Source organism: Pongo pygmaeus, chromosome 20, assembly GCF_028885625.2.
Source record: "Pongo pygmaeus isolate AG05252 chromosome 20, NHGRI_mPonPyg2-v2.0_pri, whole genome shotgun sequence".
NCBI classification, from domain to species: domain Eukaryota; kingdom Metazoa; phylum Chordata; class Mammalia; order Primates; family Hominidae; genus Pongo; species Pongo pygmaeus.
In genome coordinates, this window is record NC_072393.2 from 2,960,190 (window position 1) to 2,979,463 (window position 19,274).

The window sequence follows — 19,274 nt, forward strand, 5'->3', positions numbered from 1 at the left end:
GTGCTACCACACCCATCTAATTTTTTGTATGTTTAATAGAGATGGGGTTTCGCCATGTTATCCAGGCTGGTCTCGAACTCCTGAGCTCAAGTGGTCCACCTGCCTTGGCCTCCCAAAGTACTGAGATTACCGGCAGGAGCCACAGCGCCTGGCCAGAATATACAATTTCAAGTTGTGGCTCAAGAGAAGGTACCTGGCTTGGTCTGAGGAGTCAGGAGAAGTCTCCCTGAGGAGCTGACGTCTGAACTGAAACGGAGAGGATGCGCAGGGGTTGGCCAAGGAGGCCAGAGAGGGAAAACAGTTTTCAGTAGTCAGCAAGGTGGTGGGAACACACATGTTTTTATAAATTCTGGTGGCCACTTCCATTTCATCTGCAAAGTAAGGATAAAGATATGGCTGGGCGAGGTGGCTCACATCTATAATCCCAGTGCTTTGGGAGGCCAAGGAGGGCAGATCACTAGAGGTCAGGAATTTGAGACTAGCCTGGCCAACATGGCGAAACCCGCTCTCTACTAAAAATACAAAATTAGCCAGGCATGGTGGCACACCTGTAATCCCAGCTACTCGGGAGGCTGAGGCAGGAGAAGCACTAGAGCCTGGGAGGCAGAGGGTGCAATGAACCTAGATCACGCCCCTGCACTCCAGCCTGGGTGACAGAGCAAGACTCCATCTCAAAAAAAGAAGAAAAAAAGATATCACTTGGGTAGGGTTAGCTTAACGGGCTTACAGCAGTGCCTGGTATCCTGCAGGCATTCCATTAATGCGTATATCTGGCCTGGAATAATGCAGGCACTGCAGTAAGGCCTGATTTACACCTGATGCACAGCAGGCACTGCATTAATCTCTGGTCTGTGCCTGGCATATAGAATGTGTTCCATTAATGCCTGATACACAGTAGGTGTCCCATTAACGCTTTTTAATTTTTTTTTTTTTGAGACAGAGTCTCGCTCTGTCGCCCAGGCTGGAGTGCAGTGTCGTGATCTCGGCTCACTGCAAGCTCTGCCTCCCGGGTTCACGCCATTCTCCTGCCTCAGCCTCCCGAGTAGCTGGGACTACAGGCGCCCGCCACCACGCCCAGCTAATTTTTTGTATTTTTAGTAGAGACGGGGTTTCACCGTGTCAGCCAGGATGGTCTCGATCTCCTGACCTCGTGATCCACCTGCTTCCGCCTCCCAAAGTGCTGGGATTACAGGCATGAGCCACCGTGCCCGGCCCCTTTTTTTTTTTTTTTTTTTTTTTTTTGGAGACGGAGTTTCGTTCTTGTTGCCCAGGCTGAAGTGCAATGGCGTGATCTCGGCTCCCTGCAACCTCCGCCTCCCGGGTTCAAGTGATTCTCCTGCCTCAGCCTCCCGAGTAGCTGGGATTACGGGCGTGCACCACTACGCCGGGCTAATTTTGTATTTTTAGTAGACACGGCGTTTCTCCATGTTGGTCAGGCTGGTCTACGAACTCCAGACCTCAGGTGATCCGCCTGCCTCGGCCTCCCAAAGTGCTGGGATTACAGGAGTGAGCCACCGCGCCCGGCCTCCATTAACGCTTTTTAATGGATGAGTGAAGGTTCCTGTCAGGCAATGTCAGGGCGCTTCCCGGGGGCAGCGACTGCTGCGCAGGAACCTGGAGACACACAGAGCCTAGCGGCCGCGTGCGCGCCTCGGCCACCCCGCCTGGGCCGAGCGGGCCGAGCCGGCCGAGCCGGCCGAGCCGAGCGGGACCGAGCGGGGCCGAACGGAGCCGAGCGGAGCCGAGCCTGGCCGGCCGAGTCCGCCACATTCCCACAATCCCGGGCGGCCCCGCCCCGGCTCCCGGCTGCGCGTCCCCCTTCCCACGTCGGCGCAACCAAACCCGCGGGCCCCCCGCCCTCGCCCCGCCCCGCCCCTTTCGCGCCCGCCAATGCCCCGCCCAGGCCGCTAGTCCCGCCCCCACGGTGGGCGCGCTTGGCCGCCGGCCCCTCCCATTGGCCGCACCGTCTGCCCGTCGCGGGCTGCGCTCCCAGCCGGCTAGGTTGTCCGGCGCTGTCGCTCGGTTGCGGCGGCTGCGGTTGGCGGTAGCTGCGGCGGCGGCGCGGGCTAAGTGCGGCCGCGCGGGAGTCCGCGGCTGGCGCGGCCCGAGCGGGGACCCGGCGGCTCGCCAGGCGGCGGCCGAGGCGGGGCGGGCCGGCCCGGGGCCGAGGGCCGGGGGCCGAGTCCGGAGGGCCGCGGCGGGCGGCGGCCGAGGCGGCTCCGGCCAGGGCCGGGCCGGGGGCCGGGGGGCGGCGGCGGGCAGGCGGCCGCGGCGGCCGGGGCCGGGACGATGACTCTGGAGTCCATGATGGCGTGTTGCCTGAGCGATGAGGTGAAGGAGTCCAAGCGGATCAACGCCGAGATCGAGAAGCAGCTGCGGCGGGACAAGCGCGACGCCCGGCGCGAGCTCAAGCTGCTGCTGCTCGGTGAGTGCGGCACCCGGGCCTGCCGGCTGCGGGCCCTGCCCTGCCTGTGCCTGCCCTGCCTGTCCGGGGTCTGCCCTGCCTGTGCCGTCCGGGTCGCGAGACCCTCCGGGGTCAGCCCTGCCTGTGCCTTCCCTGCCTGTCCGGTTCGCGGGACCCTCGAGTGTCAGCCCTGCCTGTGCCTGCCCTGCCTGTCCTGGTCGAGGCGGGGCCCTCCGGGGTCAGCCCTGCCTGTGTCGTCCGGGTCGGCTCGGGACCCTTTGGGGTCAGCCCTGCCTTTGCCGTCTAGGTCGGCACCCGGGACCCTCCGAGGTCAGCTCCGGGCCCCTGATTTCTTTGGGATCAGCCCCTGCCTTAACTGTTCGTGTTGGCACCTGGGACCCTCCGGGGTCAGCCCCTGCCTGTGCTGTTCACGTTGGCACCAGGGACCCTCCGGTGTCAGCCCGTGTCTGTCCTGTCTGGATCAGGCCCCCGATCCCTCCTAGGTCAGCTCCCAGTTTCTGCCGTCCACATTGGGCCTCCAGGACTCTTCAGGATTTGCCCTCTGTCCCTTCTCAAGGGACCAGTCTCTCCCTGCACAGGGACCTTCTGACCTTACCCCACCGGAGTACCCACCCCTCGCTACCCCTTCAGGGCCAGACTTTTGGGCTGTAACCCACAGGGCACACTCACCCCTCACTTCTCAGGGCCCCGCGTTGACCCTTCCCTCCAGGCAGAGCCCTGTACCCTCCATGCAGGCCCCGTACACCCCCCATCCCCCCGAAGACTCCTCCGTGCCCCCTATCCCCCCATTCCCTTCAGGGCCATCCTCCTGCCTTCCTGTTCCGGGAAACCCCGTACTCCTCTTGGCTGGAATGCACCCTGTGGGAAAAAGACAGCCTTTCCTCTCCTCAGGGTTCTGCTCAGCTGAGGGTGGGGCGATTGACACCTGAGGGAGCCTTTGCTTGTTGTCCCAAGCAGCTATCTCGGCAGCCTCCCCCGCCCCCTTCCTTAGAGGCCTGGTAGGAGCCACGCTGAGTCTTCGCTGGGAGCAGCCCCCTACCTGCCGGCTCCTCCCCACCGTCCTGGAGAAGGTTTGCTGGTGAACCTCCTTCTCCCCAAGGCACACCTGCTGCAGGGAGCCAGTCGGGCCAGCTGTAAAGTGTTGTCACCCTAAATAAGGGCCCCTTCAGTCGTTTACAAAACAGAAACTCTTGCCCTGCCCCGCCCCTGCCCTCCGGAGCTCCTAGGTTAGCTCCTGGGCCGGGGGCGGGGCGGCGGGGAAGGTCGGAAATGCGTGCAGAGGCAGCGGTGACGGAGGAGGGGGCGTGTTGGTGGCGGTGGCTCCTGGGGAGGAGGCAGGTCGCATGTTGTGTGGGGAATACAATGCCTCTCCTGCTGTGAGCCTCTTAGGGCCCTCCGTGTCCCGGGTTAGAGAGGTGCCTTGGATGAAATGCCTTCTTGATTTTTTTCCCCAAACTTGTGTTTGGATTTACCTAAGGGTTCTAAAATGGGCCATTTTTCCAGGGGACGCGAGTAAGGCAGAGCTATGGCCCTCACGTTTGGAGGAAATGTGCAGTGGGGCCCGCGTGGTGGCACTTTGCACAGAGTGGCACTGGCTGGCTTTTGTAGTGGGTCATGGACTTCGTTTGGATGGAGGGGAGTTAGTAATTACTGGTGTCATAAAGATCTTACCAGGTGGCTTTGCCCTGTGGCTCTGTGACCTCCAGAACCCCCACCGCTTTCCCCGCGTGCACCCAGGCTTCTGTGCCTGCACTTTGGACTTGAGATTGACACAGGGTTCAAGGACGAAGGTCAGGGGCTCCCGTGTCTGCTGCCTTGGCTGCTTGGAGCAAGTCTGGAAGTGATGCGGCCCTTCCCACATCCTCTGTCCAGTGCCCGCCTGTGGCTCGGGGGTGTCTGCTGCAGGAGCACCTCTGTCTGCAGTCCCACCCCTCCCACTCTGTGAGCCTGGAAGTTGACCCCTATCAGCCTGTAAGATGGGAGGTTGCTGTCAGGCTCAGGGCCAGGCGGGGCAGATAGGACAGTGAGGAAGACGTGAGCTCACATGCGACCCAAGGAGGACTGGTGTCAGTGCCATGCAGAGGGCCAGGGCTGCCAGGGGGTTGGGAGGGCTTCACACCCAAGGAGTTGGAGCCAGGGACCCCTTTGGGAATCTGATGCGACAGACCCTCAGAAAACTTCCCGTCCAAGCAATCTTGCATCCCAGCTGGAGGGCCCCTTGCTGGGAGGACTTTGACCACCTGAGGTCCAGGGGCTGGGGCCCCAGGGTGCAGGGGAGGGGACCTCTGTCAGGCTCCCTGCCTGCTTGTGGGAACTCATTCCATTATCCCAGTAGGCCAGCCCCGAGCTTGCGATTGTCCCCGTGTTTCAGGGAGCAGCTAGAGGGTGGGGCCGAGGCTCCCCGGGAGGAAGGGGCTGTTGGGCTGCAGCAGGTGGCTATGGCGCCTGCGGCCCATGGAATGTTCAGAGACCTCTGGGTGGAGGTCCTGGCGCTCCGCAGGAGGCCCAGCCAAGCCGGGTCTGCCTCTCCCTAGAATTCTTTCCTCCCCTGCCCCTTAGCAGTGGGGGCTCCATCCCTCCTTCTCCGCCATGGCGCCCCTACAGCGATGTGGAGTGGATGTCGGGGAGGGAGGCGGGGCCTGCCACCGCACCCCTGTGGCATCTGGGGCCCAGGAGGGTCTCGTATATGTGGGTGGTGCTGGTTCCTTCCAGGCTCCAGGGCCCTGCCCTGACTCCTGGGTTTGCAACCAGGTGGAGCATGTTCTGGAAGAACGCCGTGTCCGTTCACTCTCATCCGCTGCCTCCCTGGGGCTGCACATGGCCTGTGAGGTCGGTCAGCCTGGCGAGGACGTTCCGTGCCCTGTTTTCGGGGTGGGGAGGGACCTTATGGAGCCCTAGAGCTGGACGGGGCTCCGGCTGCCGTGCCGCCTCTCCCGCAGCGGCTAAAATGTGCTGTTCACGCCTCAAATGGGCCTCTCCGTTACATACAACAGGTCTCCCTGGGGCCCTGTGCGCATTGGGCTGGGTCGGTCTCTGGGGTGGGGCTGCCCTGGGTACTGCAGGGTGCTGAGCAGTGTCCGAGGCCTCCACCCACTCCATGCCAGGAGCTCCCCCAAGCCCTGATAACCACAGATGTCTCCAGACAGTGCCCACTGTCCCTTGGGGGGCATGTTGCCCCCATTTGAGACCCTTTACTGTGTGGTAGCATACAACGTAAAATGCTTTTGGCAAAGCTGAGGGATAATCAGTGCAAATTATTTTGTCAGAAGTTTCCATGAGTGCTTATAGAGTATTTTTCTATGCATGGTCAAAGCCGTGTGTGTGAATTCACTACTCAGTGTATGCATGGGTGTGAATGCATATATTGTTTTATACCCATGGTATTCCAGGTTTGTCCTTATGAACACTTCTGTTGATGTTGGTGACAGCTGTGGATGGGAACAGGAGTGGCGAGCATGTACTGAACACTTAGTGCACACGCTGCTCCAGCCTCCGTGCCGCGCCGCCGCCATCCCGGCGTCCGCCCTGTGGCCTGGAGAGCTCTTGCAGGCCCCGCCGAGAGCTCTTGGATCTGAGTTCCCATTCCCCAGGCCTGCTGGGCCGCTGCCTGTCACGGGCAGCCCTCGGCTGTTAGGTTTCCGTCTCCCTGGTAAACTGTGGAGGGGACCCCCGTATAGTTCCTTGTGGCAGGTTTGTGGTTGGAAACGTGGGGACTTCCATGGGAATGAACGCCAGTGCCTGTTCCCGGAGCCTGAGGCTGCTAGCGAGGCTGAGCCGGAGTGGCTCCAGGCTTTCTAAATAAAGCAGGATGGTTAGTTCCGGAGGCTTCCTGTCCGGCCTGCGCCGGCCCCCACGGGGCAGTGACAAGGCCCGGGATCCAGCATGGGGTGCGGTGGCCCCACGGGAAGGGCCGGGCCTCTGTTGGCCTAGTGTTGGGAGGCGTGGAGCGTGGCCTCTGGCGCCTGGCAGGGTGGCTGTGCCGTGTCCCAGAAGACTCTGGGAGCAGGAAGCGCCCTTGGATGGCCTCGTCCAACCTTGACTTCCCAAGCCCGAGCCCAGGCTGGGGAGACATGGGGACTCGGTCCGGGCCTGCTCTCACGTCCTTTGCGTTTACATGTAATCAGTTATGATGATTGTGGCTGAAAGGGTCTGCTTTTCCCGGGCATGGTCGGGGAAGCTCCCTTCCACAGCTGTGAGCTCCATGGAGCTTCCTCCTGAGCCTCCTGCCCGGCTCTGCCACTGCTGTGGTGAGAGTGGAGGAAGTGCTTTCCTCCGAGATTTAACCACGAGAGGTTTCACTTTCTGAGTCTTGTGGTGGAGCCTGTCTCTGTCTGGGACCGGGACCCTGGGCAGCACGGGGAGGACGCCGTGGCATCAGGAGGTTGGAGAGGTGTGTGGCGGAGTCGGACGGATCTTAGAGGGGCGCTCTCGGGGCCTGCTCGGCCCTACCCTGTAGACAGAGCTGGGACCCGGCGCCCCTTCTGGGTCCCCAGCAGGGCTGTGTTCTCCCCGCTGGGCACCCCAGCTTGTGAGTGGAGGATGGGAAGCCTTGTGTGGCTTGCCCACCTGGGTGACTGAGAGCGGTGGATGCGATTAGGGACAGCCAGGGGTTCTGGGAAGGCCCACGTGCAGGGTCATTATCTGGCAGAAATTAAGTCCTTTCGCAGAACCGGGATCCTAAGTGCCGGTTTGCTGGCGTGCAGGTGGTTGCAGGTGCATGTAGCTCCTGCCGCCAGGTCCTGCGTGGAGCATTCCCCCCAGGGGGGCCTCCCACCGTGTCTGTCCTCTGTAGGGCACCTGGCAGATCTTCTGGACTGTCCAGAATTGGCTGCCCTGGATCCAGACTCTCGCTGTCATCTGGGCCTGGCCACATCCCTCCCCCGCTGTCAAGATGTCTGTGGTCCAGTCTCCCACCCTCCATCCCCACTCCCTGCCTCTGGGTCAGAAGCCTCCGATGGTCTCTGCTGTGGGGGTTCCTGGTCCAGCCTGGCCTCCCACAGCCTGCCGACAGGCGCTCTCAGGACAGCACTGGTGGGTGGGTCCTCGGGCCACCTGCAGGGCCTGGGAGCAGTGTGGTGTCCGGATCAGGTACGTGGCCTGGGGAGACTCAGGTTCAGAGCCCACCTCTGCCTCTTGCAACTGTGGGACTTCAGGTCTGTGCCTCAGTTTCCTCAGGGGGCAGTGGGGTGAGGACTCGGTGGTGATCCCCATCCCACCGCACGTGGGCACCCACTGAATGCTGGCTGCTGCTCCTGCTGCCAGCATGGTGATATCTTGTCGCGTCCACAGCACCTGGCGTGTGTGGCACACATTGGGTGCTCTGTGAGAAACTGCTCCGTGGGGGATCCTGCCCTGGGATCTGGGATCTGCCCACAGACACCTTGATCAGGATTCCCCAGCCTCAGCTCCATGGGTGTTTTACACTGGATCATTCTCTGGGGTGGGGTTGTCCTGGGCACTGCAGGGTACTGAGCAGCGTCCCTGGCCTCCACCCACACCAGGCTAGGAGCACCCCCCAGTTGTGACAACCACAGAAGTCCCCAGACATCGGTTAGTGTCCCTGGGAGCAGGACCCCTGACCCGTGTGTCTTAGCAGCCCCCTTCCCTTCTCGTGGCCGTCGTCAGCTGCGTGTCCTTGGTTCCCTGCTTCCCTGCCCGTGTCATTGAGCTGTGCAGGCCTCAGAGATGCTTGGCGAGTGACCGTCATTGGCTGACTGAAGGCAGATCACGCAGGGAAGTGGAGAGGAGTGGCCCGGCACTCTCCAACGCCCTGCAGGCTGGCCTGGTGCACGCCAGGGGTCTCTGCTGGGGCAGGCTCGGTTGCCACCTGCCTGTGGGCCTGTGCACCGGGCAGGAGGGGTCCCCGGGGACAGTGTGCAGCTGGCTCTCAGAAGCTACTTTCTGAGTCTTGCCTGTGGCCTGGGCTGCCCTGGGCTGGCCAGCACGGGGCAGTGGGGGCACACTCTGGAGGGAGCCAGGGGCGAGTCATTTCCCTCTCGTGGCCTGAGTTTCCCCATCGGTCACGTGGGAAAGATGTCCCTCCCCCTGTAGGATTGTTGAAGGATTAAATGAGATGAGGCCAGTGCAGCAGACAGCAGGGAGGGAGCCCTCCTGTCCCCTGTGGCCGCCCTTCCTGCTGGCTGCTTTGCACCGAAAAGCTGCCGAGTAACCCTGGGCGGTGGTGCTCCCTGGATGGCATCCACATGGGGACCCCAAGGCCTGGGAGGCTCCAGGAGGGACGGTGCTGGCCCAGGTTTCTGTCCCCGTCTGACCTCGGAGTTGGTGCTCTGGGTACCGCACTGTCTGGCGGCCCAGGCTCCGTTTTCTCTTCTGTCAAACCTGTGTGGTCACCCTGATGTTTCAGGGGCCCTGCAGGGACGGAGTAGGGTGGGGGGCTGAAGGGTGTGGTCAAACTGGAGGGCGCTGTGTCTGTTGCTGTTGTTAACTGTGTCCACACTGATGGGTGCTAGGCCCCGCCACCGAGCGGGACTTGTGCAGCCTGCAGAGATGTGGCTGTTCTGTTGCCTGTCCTAATCCCCAGGGACTGTGGGGCCGGGCCCACCTGTGGAATGAATGAAGCCCCCAGGGCTGTGGTGGGGCCGGGCCCACCTGTGGGATGAATGAAGCAGCCCTTTCTCCAGCCACGCTGGTTTGCTCAGCCTTCGTCCCACTGGATGGGGCGAGGGTTGACCGGTCAGGCCCTTGCTGGTGGCCTGGGCAGATGTCTGGAGAGGGGGCCTGGGCCTCCAGACTCCTGCACTTCCCCCATCAGCGATCTCATCCCAGACTCTTTGGCGACAGTCAGTGAGCTGGGCAGGGGTGGGGGTCTGTCCCTGTTCCCCAGGTGGAGATGTCTGGGCCAGTGCCCACAACTGGGTTAGATGGGCTGGGCGAGGCTGGGGACCAGTTTCCCAGGCTGTCAGGGGGCTTCAGTAATGGCTGTGGGAAGACCCAGCACGTGAGGAGACAGGAGCTCAGAAATTTTGTATGGCCAGGTGCGGTGGCTCACGCCTGTAATCCAAGCACTTTGAGTGGCCGAGTCAGGCAGATCATTCAAGTCCAGGAGTTCGAGACCAGCCTGGGCAACATGACGAGACCCCTGTCTCTACTAAAAATGCAAAAAATTAGCCAGACTTGGTGGTGTGCACCTGTAGTCCCAGCTACCTGGGTGGCTAAGGTGGGAGGATCACTTGAGTCCAGGAGGCAGAGGTTGCAGTGAGCCGAGATTGCATCACTGCACTCCAGCCTGGGCGACTGAGGGAGAGATTCTGTCTCAAAAAAACAAACAAAAGAAAACAAACAAACAAAAAAGTAGAAAACGTGGGTGAGTGACACCATCCACTTCCAGTGGAGGGGGGGGGGTGTCACTCCCACTTGGGAGCCAGTCTGCACGGAAGCCTCAGTGGGAATAGAACAAGGTGGCATGGCCCCTGACTGGCGAGGGGCAGTTAGTGTCTGCACCTTTGAGGCACCTGGGGACTCTGCTGCTGTGGAGATGGGATTGGGTTCCAGTCCAGAGGCTGTCCTGCCATCGCTGCCCTTGGCTGTCATGCCCCACCTGGGGTAGTGAGTTTCGGGGCAGCTCTTTCTTGAGCCTCAGCAGCGGGGCTGGCCGGGTGCACTTCTTCTCTCAGGGTGCCTCCTTGTCTTCTCGCCTCCCTGCCTGAGGGTGCATGCTGGAACAGAAGAGCACGTCTTGGGCTGCCTGCCGGGGATAAGCTGCGGAGCCCGGAGACCCAAGTCTGTTCGGGCCCTGCCGTTAGGGGTCGTGTGACTTCAGGGAGGCAGCTTGTCCTCTCCGTGCCTCACTTTCCCCTCCAGTCAATCAGGCGCTGAGGTGCTGTCTACCTCCTGGGGTTCTGAGACTGAAGCGGGGCAGGCATGAGGCCCCTTGTGAAGCTGGATGAGGGGCGTCCGTCCTCCGCTGCAGGAGGGCTGCCCCTCCTCGGGCCCCTTCGTCAGGTTGCTGCCTGGCTCTGATCCCACACCCGCCGGCACAGCTCGTGGCCAGGGTTAGATTTCCCGGCTGTTTCCAAGAGCCAAGATCACAGGCACACGCATGCACACGCGTGGGCTGCCACCAACCCGCCTTCTCATGGGTGCTGACGAACGGTCGTGTGCATCGCCCAGGTGGGGCCCTGTGGCTCTGGCCTTGCTCCCGGTGTGTGCACTGGCCCGGCCTCCCTGCAGCCCGGTGGGGGCTTCCTGGCTTCTAGGCCCACATCTCACAGTCTTGGGCACTGTGGGGCTCGGCTTAGGTGTCATAGACGGGAAGCAGCCTGGAACCCTGGAAGTCTGACTCCCAGGTGTCGGTTCCCAGGTCTCAGCCCTGCCACTGAGGTCATGGGTTACTTACTTGAATCTTTATATATTTTTTATTTTTATTTGTTATTTATTTATTTATTTTTGAGACAGAGTCTCACTCTGTTGCCCAGGCTGGAGTGCAGTGGTGCAGTCTCAGCTCACTGCAACCTCTGCCTCCTGAGTTCAAGTGATTCTCCTGCCTCAGCCTCCCGAGAAGCTGGGATTACAGGAGCTTGCCACCACACCCGGCTAATTTTTGTATTTTTAGTAGAGATGTGGTTTCACTATGTTGGCCAGGCTGGTCTCAAACTCCTGACCTCAGGTGATCCGCCTGCCTTGGCCTCCCAAAGTGCTGGGATTACAGGTGTGAGCCACTGCACCCAACCTTGAATCTTTTTTTTTTTTTTTTTTTTTGAGACATGGTCTCACTTGTCACCCAGGCTGGAGTGCAGTGGTACAATCTCTGCTCACTGCAACCTCTGTCTTTTGGGTTCAAGCGATTCTCCTGCTTCAGCCTCCTGAGTAGCTGGGATTACAAGCGCCCACTGTCACACCCAGCTAATTTTTTTTTTTTGTAATTTTTTTTTTTTTTTTGAGACAGAGTCTTGCTCTGTCACCCAGGCTGGAGTGCAGTGGCACAATCTCAGCTCACTGCAAGCTCCGCCTCCTGGATTCACACCATTCTCCTGCCTCAGCTTTCCAAGTAGCTGGAACTATAGGCGCCCGCTACCACGCCTGGCTAATTTTTTGTAGTTTTAGTGGAGACGGGGTTTCACCGTGTTAGCCAGGATGGTCTCGATCTCCTGACCTCGTGATCTGCCCACCTTGGCCTCCCAAAGTGTCAGGATTACAGGCGTGAGCCACCGTGCCTGGTCATTTTTGTAAATTTTTTGGTAGAGACGGGGTTTCACCATGTTGGCCAGGCTGGTCTTGAACTCCTGACCTCAAATGCCTTGGCCTCAAAGTGCTGGGATACAGGCGTGAGCCACCGCACCCGGCATTGAATCTTGAGCATCAGATGAGCCCCCAGCTCCTGCTCTCAGGGCTGCGCCCTCTTGTGGGGCTTGGAGCCTCCTTTTCTTCCGTTTTCCTTTCCCGCTGGGGAAAAGGAAGCCGGGGCAGAGACTTCGTTCCTCCTGGTTGGCCTCTCCAGATCTTGGCCAGCGGGTCCAGTCGGGAGGGTGGTTTTCTCCTCTGGAAGCTGCTGGCTCAGTGGGAGCAGTGGGCGGACTCTGGCCCCTCCTAGTGGTGGCGTGCTGAGTGCACCTGAGGATGTGCCTCTTGCAGGCTCCCTAGCATCTGGGGTCCACTGTGGGGTGGCCTGTGGCAGGCCCACCAGGAACCATGCTTGCAGAGGCAAAGCACCTTGCTTGTGGTTATGTGGGGGCCTCCCGGAGACCTAGGCTCCCTCAGGTGTGGGAGATGTGGGCCCCATTCTCCCAGGAGCCATGGCTGGTGACACGCAGTCAGGTCCATCCTGACGGGCACTGGAGTGCTGGGGACCCAATGGGGACATGAGGGATCCAGCACCGTGGACCAGGGCCAGGTTCATTCGGTTCGCTCAGGAAACATGTACACAGCGCCTTCTGCATAGGGGCTAGGGGTGCAGGTGGGCAAGGCAGCCACAGCCCCTGTGCTCGGGAAGCTGATGAGGCAGGCTGCAGACGGGGACTGCCACACCTCACTGAGGAGGGAATGGCAGAGCCACCCTCGAAGGGCCTGTGCTGTGGGGGTGCTGGGCGCTTCCTGAACACCAGGCCTTTGGATTTCTGCAATGGGAGTTCTCCGGGCGTTTGGGAAGGGGAAGGACATGATTGAAGGGGTAGTTTATATTTAACTCTGGTGCTGCAGCAAGTGTCGCACACAGTTGCCAGTGCCCACGACGGCCTCCTGGGAGGCTGAGCTCAGCAGCTCCAGACCCAGTGTGAGGCAGGAACCTGGGGGTCTCACAGCGGGACCCGGTGGTGGGTGTGGCCTCGTGGCAAGGAGGGAGGGTGGGAGGGGTGCATGTGAAGTTGGGTTTGACTCATCACCTGTGGAGTGTGTGCTCCCCTGCCACAGGCAGGGGCCAGGCAGCATCTGTCCTGCAGGACCCTCCCAGCTGCCCTTTCATGTCTGGACCCCTGGCCGGATCCCCGGCTTCCCACAGTGTCCTCTTTTCCTAACATTTTGTCACCGTCTCAGTCAGCTCGGGCTGCTGTGACAATACTGCAGGCACAGTGGCTTATAAACTACCTGAGTTTGTCTCATGGTTCTGGAGGCTGGACGTCCAAGATCAAGGTTCTGTGGATTTGGGGGGGTGGGGGGAAGGGGGGTTGCGCTTCCTGGTACATAGACAGCAGCGCTGTGGATTTGGTGTAGGGAGTGGTTGTGTTTCCTGGTTCGTAGACGGCAGTGCCTTCTTGCTGTGTCCTCATGCGAATGGGATCCCTCCTGGAACCATCAGTGCCCTCATGAAAGAGCCCCCCAGAGCTCCGCAGCGGAAGAAGCTGATCCCGCCTCCCAAGACCACTGTCTTAGGGGTGAGAATTTTAACAGGAATTTGGGGGGATCACAGACATTCATTGCTATGGGTGGGACCACTTGGTGCATTGCCCTTGGGGTGGCGGTGTGGTCAGTGGTCCGTTCCTGCCCAGCGCCGAGCAGCGGTCTGTGCGTGGGGTCTTTGCACCCGTGCACCTGCTGAAGGGTCTCTGGAGCTTCGGTTTTTTGGCTTTTACGAGTAAAGCTGCTGTGGTGCTTGATGTGCGTGGTGAGGAGTGGACAGAAGGCTCTGCCCTGGCAGGTGCCCTGCAGTGGCCTGAGACCGGGAGATGAGGGATGGCAGGGGGCTGTGGACGAGTCCAGAGTGAGGCGCCATCTCAGAGGGGCTCACACATTGTCTTGGGAGGAGTGGGCTGGCATTTCTTTCCAGTGGGCAGCTGTTGAAGATTTTGGAGCCAAAAGAGCGTTCCAGCTCAGATGTCTTTCAGGGGGAGTGTGGCTTCAGGCGGGGCAGGCTGGGTCAGGGTGGAGCCATGTGGGCTGAAGCCCGAGTTGGGGCGGTTGCTTTGGGGCCACATGGCGGCCGGTCGGGTGGGAGCGAGCCTCTGCTGACCAGGACCCTGGATGTTGAGCCCCAGCCGCGGGGTGTGAGGTCTCAGGCAGGACCCAGGCATCCAGACATTGGGTCTGCTGTGTGTGGTGGACCCCTGCATCCCAGCTCCAAGGCGCTGTGTGATCGAAGGCGGCAGCAGCTGAGTTGGCGCGGGGAGACAGGGCGACTTGAAAAGCAGGCTGGGGCCAAAGCATCTTGAAAACCCAAACGTAGTAACGTTGCCTGGCTTGAGTGCTGTCCAGAGCCTCATCCTTGGCCCCTGTACGGCTGGGCTTAACAGTGGCCAGCACCTCAGGGCCACCAGAGCTCCTGCTGGGCTCCTGCCTCCCTCTGCAACCTCTCCTGGCTTTGGTGGGTTATGTGGGAGACACGGGTGGCTTCCACCCAGCAGGAGTGGTGCACATGGGTTAGCATGCAGCCACCCAGCTGTGTACGGGCTGCATGTGTGTGTACGTGTACATGCATGTGTGCACGTGTGTGTGGATGTACATGCATGCATACATGTATGTGTGGTGTGCACGTGTGCATTTTGTGCATATATGTATGTGCGCATAGGTGTGAACCACCTCCCTCCCCCATCAGTGTACCCATATTGCCTCTGCAGAGCTCCATGGGGGTACTTGGCGAGCCAGGGCCGTGGTTGTCATTTTTGCCTTCGTTAGAAAACGCAAAACAGGCCAGGCACGGTGGCTCACACCTGTAATCCCAGCACTTTGGGAGGCCGAGGCAGGTAGATCACCTGAGGTCAGGAATTTGACACCAGCCTAACCAACATGGAGAAACACCATCTCTACTAAAAATACAAAATTAGCCAGGTGTGGTAGTGCATGCCTGTAGTCCTAGCTACTTGGGAGGCTGAGGCAGGAGAAACACTTGAGCCCCGGAGGCGGAGCTTGCAGTGAGCCAAGATTGCGCCACTGCACTCCAGCCTGGGCAACAGAGCAAGACTCCATCTGAAAAAACAAAACACAACCCCAAACAGTAGTACCGAGCCAGTTCTCATCTGGGCAGTGACCTGTGGCGTTTCAGACTCCTTCTCAGCCGTCTTGGTCTTCCCCGCATCCTCGCTGAGAGCTGAGGCTTGCTTTTCTGTTTCATAGTTGAGGTGTTTATGGCCTGAGGGACCTTGTGTCTTGGATGCAAAGTTACCAAGGTGCGGCGCCTTCTGACCTGAGTGCAGGGCCCTCCTCGCCTCCTGCCTGCTGCATGGGGCCTGTGCCGGGGTGCAGGCTTGCAGTGTGTGCTGGTCTCGTGTCAGGTGTGGCTTTCAGTGTGTGTGAGTGTTTGCTGTTTCCAGGTGCAACACCCTTCCAAACAAACCCACGGAGCAGCCATCTTTTGTAATAGCGTTTTGTTAGACATAGAGTCTCATCTGGGGGCAGTCTTGACCCACGGGACACTGGCAGTGTCTGGGGACATCTGTGGTTGTCACAATTCGGGGGGGTGCTCCTGAGATGGAGTGGGTGGGGGCCAGGGTTGCTGCTGAGCACCCCTCAGGGCCCAGGGTTCAGCACCCATCAGTAGAGCTGAGGCCGAGGATCCCTGGCCTCAGATTGCATCCCCTCCATGCCACCGCCCTTCTCTTCAGGGCGCAGTGAGGGAAGGGCGTGTGGGGGTCCCTCCGGGGAGAAGGTGTTTTCACCTTCACACTCACCCTCACTCCTCCTGTCCCGGAACTTGGGTGGGTTTGACCTTTTGTGGATGAGGTGAGGGCTGGGAGGCAGATTACTACCTGAGACAATCAAAATCAATTTTCTTTCTTCTGAAAAGGACTCAGGGTGGTTGAGAAAAGTACTGGGGAGAGGCAGCCGCCACTGGGGCTCCCCACTCGGGATGTGTCGGGTGTTTTGCGAGACCCCCCACAGGGAGTTCAGGTGCTGTGGGCAGTTCCTGGGCTTTGTCGAGGGCCTCCCGAAGGCAGCACTGTGGCCACTGTGGGACACACGCAGCCTGTCTCATCTCCAGGAGCTGCCAGGCGAGGGGGCCCGCGACAGGCACCTGCGCAATGATATCTACTGTGGGCAGCAAGGAAGGTTCCAGAAAGTACCACAGGGAGAGTTGTGTTGGGGCTCGGGGGCTTTCTGGAGCAGAGGCTGTGAGAGGAAGTGAGCTGGGTCCCAGCACCAGGCAGCCTTTCGGCAGCTGTGATTGGAACAGAACTGTGGGCAGAGGGTACAGCGTAGGACGTGTGAGGAAGTGGGGAGGTGCCAGAAGATTCAGAGACACAGGGTGGTGAAGGCGAGCCTGGAGAAGTGGGCTGGGGGCACGCTGGGAGGGAGGCCTGAGCAGGGTTATTACCTGAGTAGGGAGTTGAGGCAGTCTCTTTTTAGAAATTAGAAGTTAACTATTGCTGTGTAATGGGGTCACCCCAAAACTTTGCAACTTAAATTAACAAAACTTATTTCAGATAGTTTCTGAGGGTTGGAAATGTGGGAGCACTTTGTTGAGTGATCCTGGCTTGGGGTCTCTCAGAAGTTATAGTCAGGATACCAGCCAAGCAGGGCCACATCATTTGAAGGCTGGACTGGGGCTGGAGGAGCCACTCACAAGCTGGCTCCCTCTAATGGCTCTTGGTGGGAGGCCTCAGTTCCTCACCACGTGGGCCTCTCCGTGAAGCTGCTTGAGGGTCCTCACAGCATGGCGGCTGCCTACCCCAGAGCCCATGACCCGAGACTGAGGGAAAGGAGGAAGCCCTGTGCCTTTTGTGAACTAGCCTTGGAGATGGCACACTGCCACTTCCATCACATTCTGTTTGCTAGAAGCAGGTCACTAAGTCCAGCCCATGCCCAAGGGGAGGGGAATTAGGCTCCAATATTGGAAGGGATGAGCATCAGAGATTTGTGGACACATTGGAAAACCCAGCATTGGCATCCCAGCATGTGAGGGTGAAAAGTGGGGAGATGGAGTCTCTGCCCAGGAGGTGACCAGGTAGTGAGAGGCAGAGGCAGGAGAGGGGCTGGAGTGAGGCAGTGTTGGGGCTGCAGTGAGGACCCCTATGTCACCCAGAATGCGTGGGGGGCTCATCTGGAGGCTGGGGTGGAGAGACAGCTGGCCATGTGGGCCCCCTGCCCGACAGTTTTTCCAGGCTGACTTGCTAATCCTTTTGATCCTCTGGGGCCCTGGGACCATCAGTGTGCCCATCTCTGAGACGGGGTGGTAGCATACTTGTCTCTGGAAGCATCGTGGGTATTAGCAAGGTTGTGGCAGGCATGGAGACGCAAAGGGGTTCAGGGTTGTGCTCAGAGCCGCCTGCGGCAGGCACAACGGTCCTGGCTGACCCCGCCACAGCGCCAAGAGGGAGAGGGGAGAGCCTTGTGGGTGCTTGGCGCGCAGGGGGCAGTGTGGCTGTGGCCGCTGAGCAAAGCTCTGGGGAAGGGGGCGCCCAGCCCTGGGGGTGGTCTGTGCAGGGATGCCCTTGGGTGAGCCCATCTGTCAGGGCCCCGCCGCCGCATCTGTGCGCTGTCCCTCTGGCGAGCGTTGGTCATGAACTGGTGTGACCGTGGTGGACCTGCACAGTCCCAGCTGCGGGGCTGGTGCCGTGTGACTTGATTTGGCCTGAGACCGTGTGGTCTTTGACGTAAATACCAACAATTGGCCCCCAGGAAAGTGTGTCCTTGCAGAACTTCTGGAAAAGGGGTGGTTCCAATAAGACCCTGGCTTGGTGGAGGATGGGAAGGGCGCTTTGTAAACTCTTTCCGAGGAGTCAGGAGGCTGTGGTGTCTGGTGGAGAGATGGTCAGCCTCACGTGCCTTGGTTTCCTGTGCTGGGCGCTGCAGCACGGCGGGGTCTGGGCAAGAGGGGGCAGCAGCACGAGAGTCGAGCCCCGGCTGCCGCCCGCCCTCACGTTCCCCGTCCCCCAGGCACGGGCGAGAGTGGGAAGAGCACTTTCATCAAGCAGATGCGCATCATCCACGGCGCCGGCTACTCGGAGGAGGACAAGCGTGGCTTCACCAAGCTCGTCTACCAGAACATCTTCACCGCCATGCAGGCCATGATCCGGGCCATGGAGACGCTCAAGATCCTCTACAAGTACGAGCAGAACAAGGTGAGCCTGCGGGCGCCTGGGAAGGGGAGCGCCTGGGCAGCTGTGGGCTCGGTGGTAAGCACGGTGGCCGCGCTGCCAGGGTGGGGCCATGCCGGGGGTCCCGGCCGGCCCAGGCTACCCTGGTCATCCATCCGTTCCTGTCATGGACATGGAAACAGCAACTGCTGCCTTCCTGGGGGCCAGCTGGAGAGTTGTGATGGCATTGCATGGCCAAGCCCCACAGCCTCCCTCCCAAGTAGCTGTGGACGCCCGCATCCTGCGGGTGGGGAAGCGGAGGCCCTGTGAGGTGAGCCGCTCGCCCAGGTCGCCTCGGGAGTAAGCAGCGTGAGCTCCTGGTTCCGGCCCCTTCCCCGGGCTGAGCAGCCTACCAGGCACCTCGTGTCGGCCCTCACATTCACCCATGGGGCTGTACTTCTCACCTTCTCACACTGTTGTTTTTTGTTGTTTTGTGTTGTTTTGAAAACAGGATCTCACTCTGTCGCCCAGGCTGGAGTGCAGTGGAATGGTCAAGGCTCATCGCAGCCTGGACCTCCTGGGCTCAGGTGATCCCACCGCAGCCTCCCGGGTAGCTGGGACTGCAGGTGCATCACCACGCCTAGCTAATTTTTTTATTTTTTGTAGAGATGGAATTTCACCATGTTGCCCAGGCTGGTCTTGAACTCCTGGGCTCAAGCAGTCCTCCTGCTTTGGCCTCCCAAAGTGCTGGGATTACAGGTATGAATGAGCCACCATGCCTGGCCTCCGCCCTGGTTTTTTTTCTTCTTTTTTTTTGATAAAGTAGAGGTCGTTTGATGCCCTGTTTTTAAATCACAGCTTTATTGAGTTATAATTCACATTCTGTGCACTTCACTTGCTTCAAGTGTATGATTTGGTGGTTTTCGATATGTTTGCGTAGTTGTGCAGCCATCACCACTGTTGGATTCCAGAACATTTCATCTTCTCAAAGGAAGCCCCTTCCCCATCGGCCGTCACTCCCACCCCCTCCTCCAGCCCCGGCACCCACACATCCCCTCCCTGCCTCTGTGGATCGGCCTGTCCTGAACATTTCATAGAAATGGGATTGCATGCCGTGTGGCCTTTTGTGTCCGGCGTCTCTCAGTGAGCGTGACGTCCTCAAGGTGCATCCACACAGTGGCCTGGGTCAGAGCCTTGTCCCTGTTCATGGCTGAGTCATGTCCCAGTCCATGGAGGGACCGTGTATTTGCCCATTTACCCCCTGGCGGACATTTGAGCGCCTTCATGTGTGGGCTGTTGGGAACGGAGCTGCCATGACCGTCTGTGGACATGTGTTTATGTGGACGTGTTCCCTTCCCTCAGTTGCATGCTACGCCTGGGAGCGGAATTGCTGGGTCCCAGGGTGACTCTGGCTTTGCCTTCTGAGAAGCGTCCAGAGAGTTTCCCCC

General features: G+C 59.9%; 1 protein-coding gene across 1 annotated transcript in view; it reads left to right on the top strand.

Moving 5' to 3' along the window:
• Nucleotides 1-1,998: 1,998 nt before the first annotated feature.
• Nucleotides 1,999-19,274, top strand: part of GNA11 (G protein subunit alpha 11) — a 29,893-nt gene continuing 12,617 nt past the window's right edge. Inside the window, exons 1-2 of the mRNA XM_054464263.2 lie at nt 1,999-2,425; nt 17,687-17,871. Of these exons, the coding sequence (XP_054320238.1) occupies nt 2,290-2,425; nt 17,687-17,871 (321 nt within the window). The 5' untranslated portion in view covers nt 1,999-2,289. The remainder of the gene's footprint in view (nt 2,426-17,686; nt 17,872-19,274) is intronic.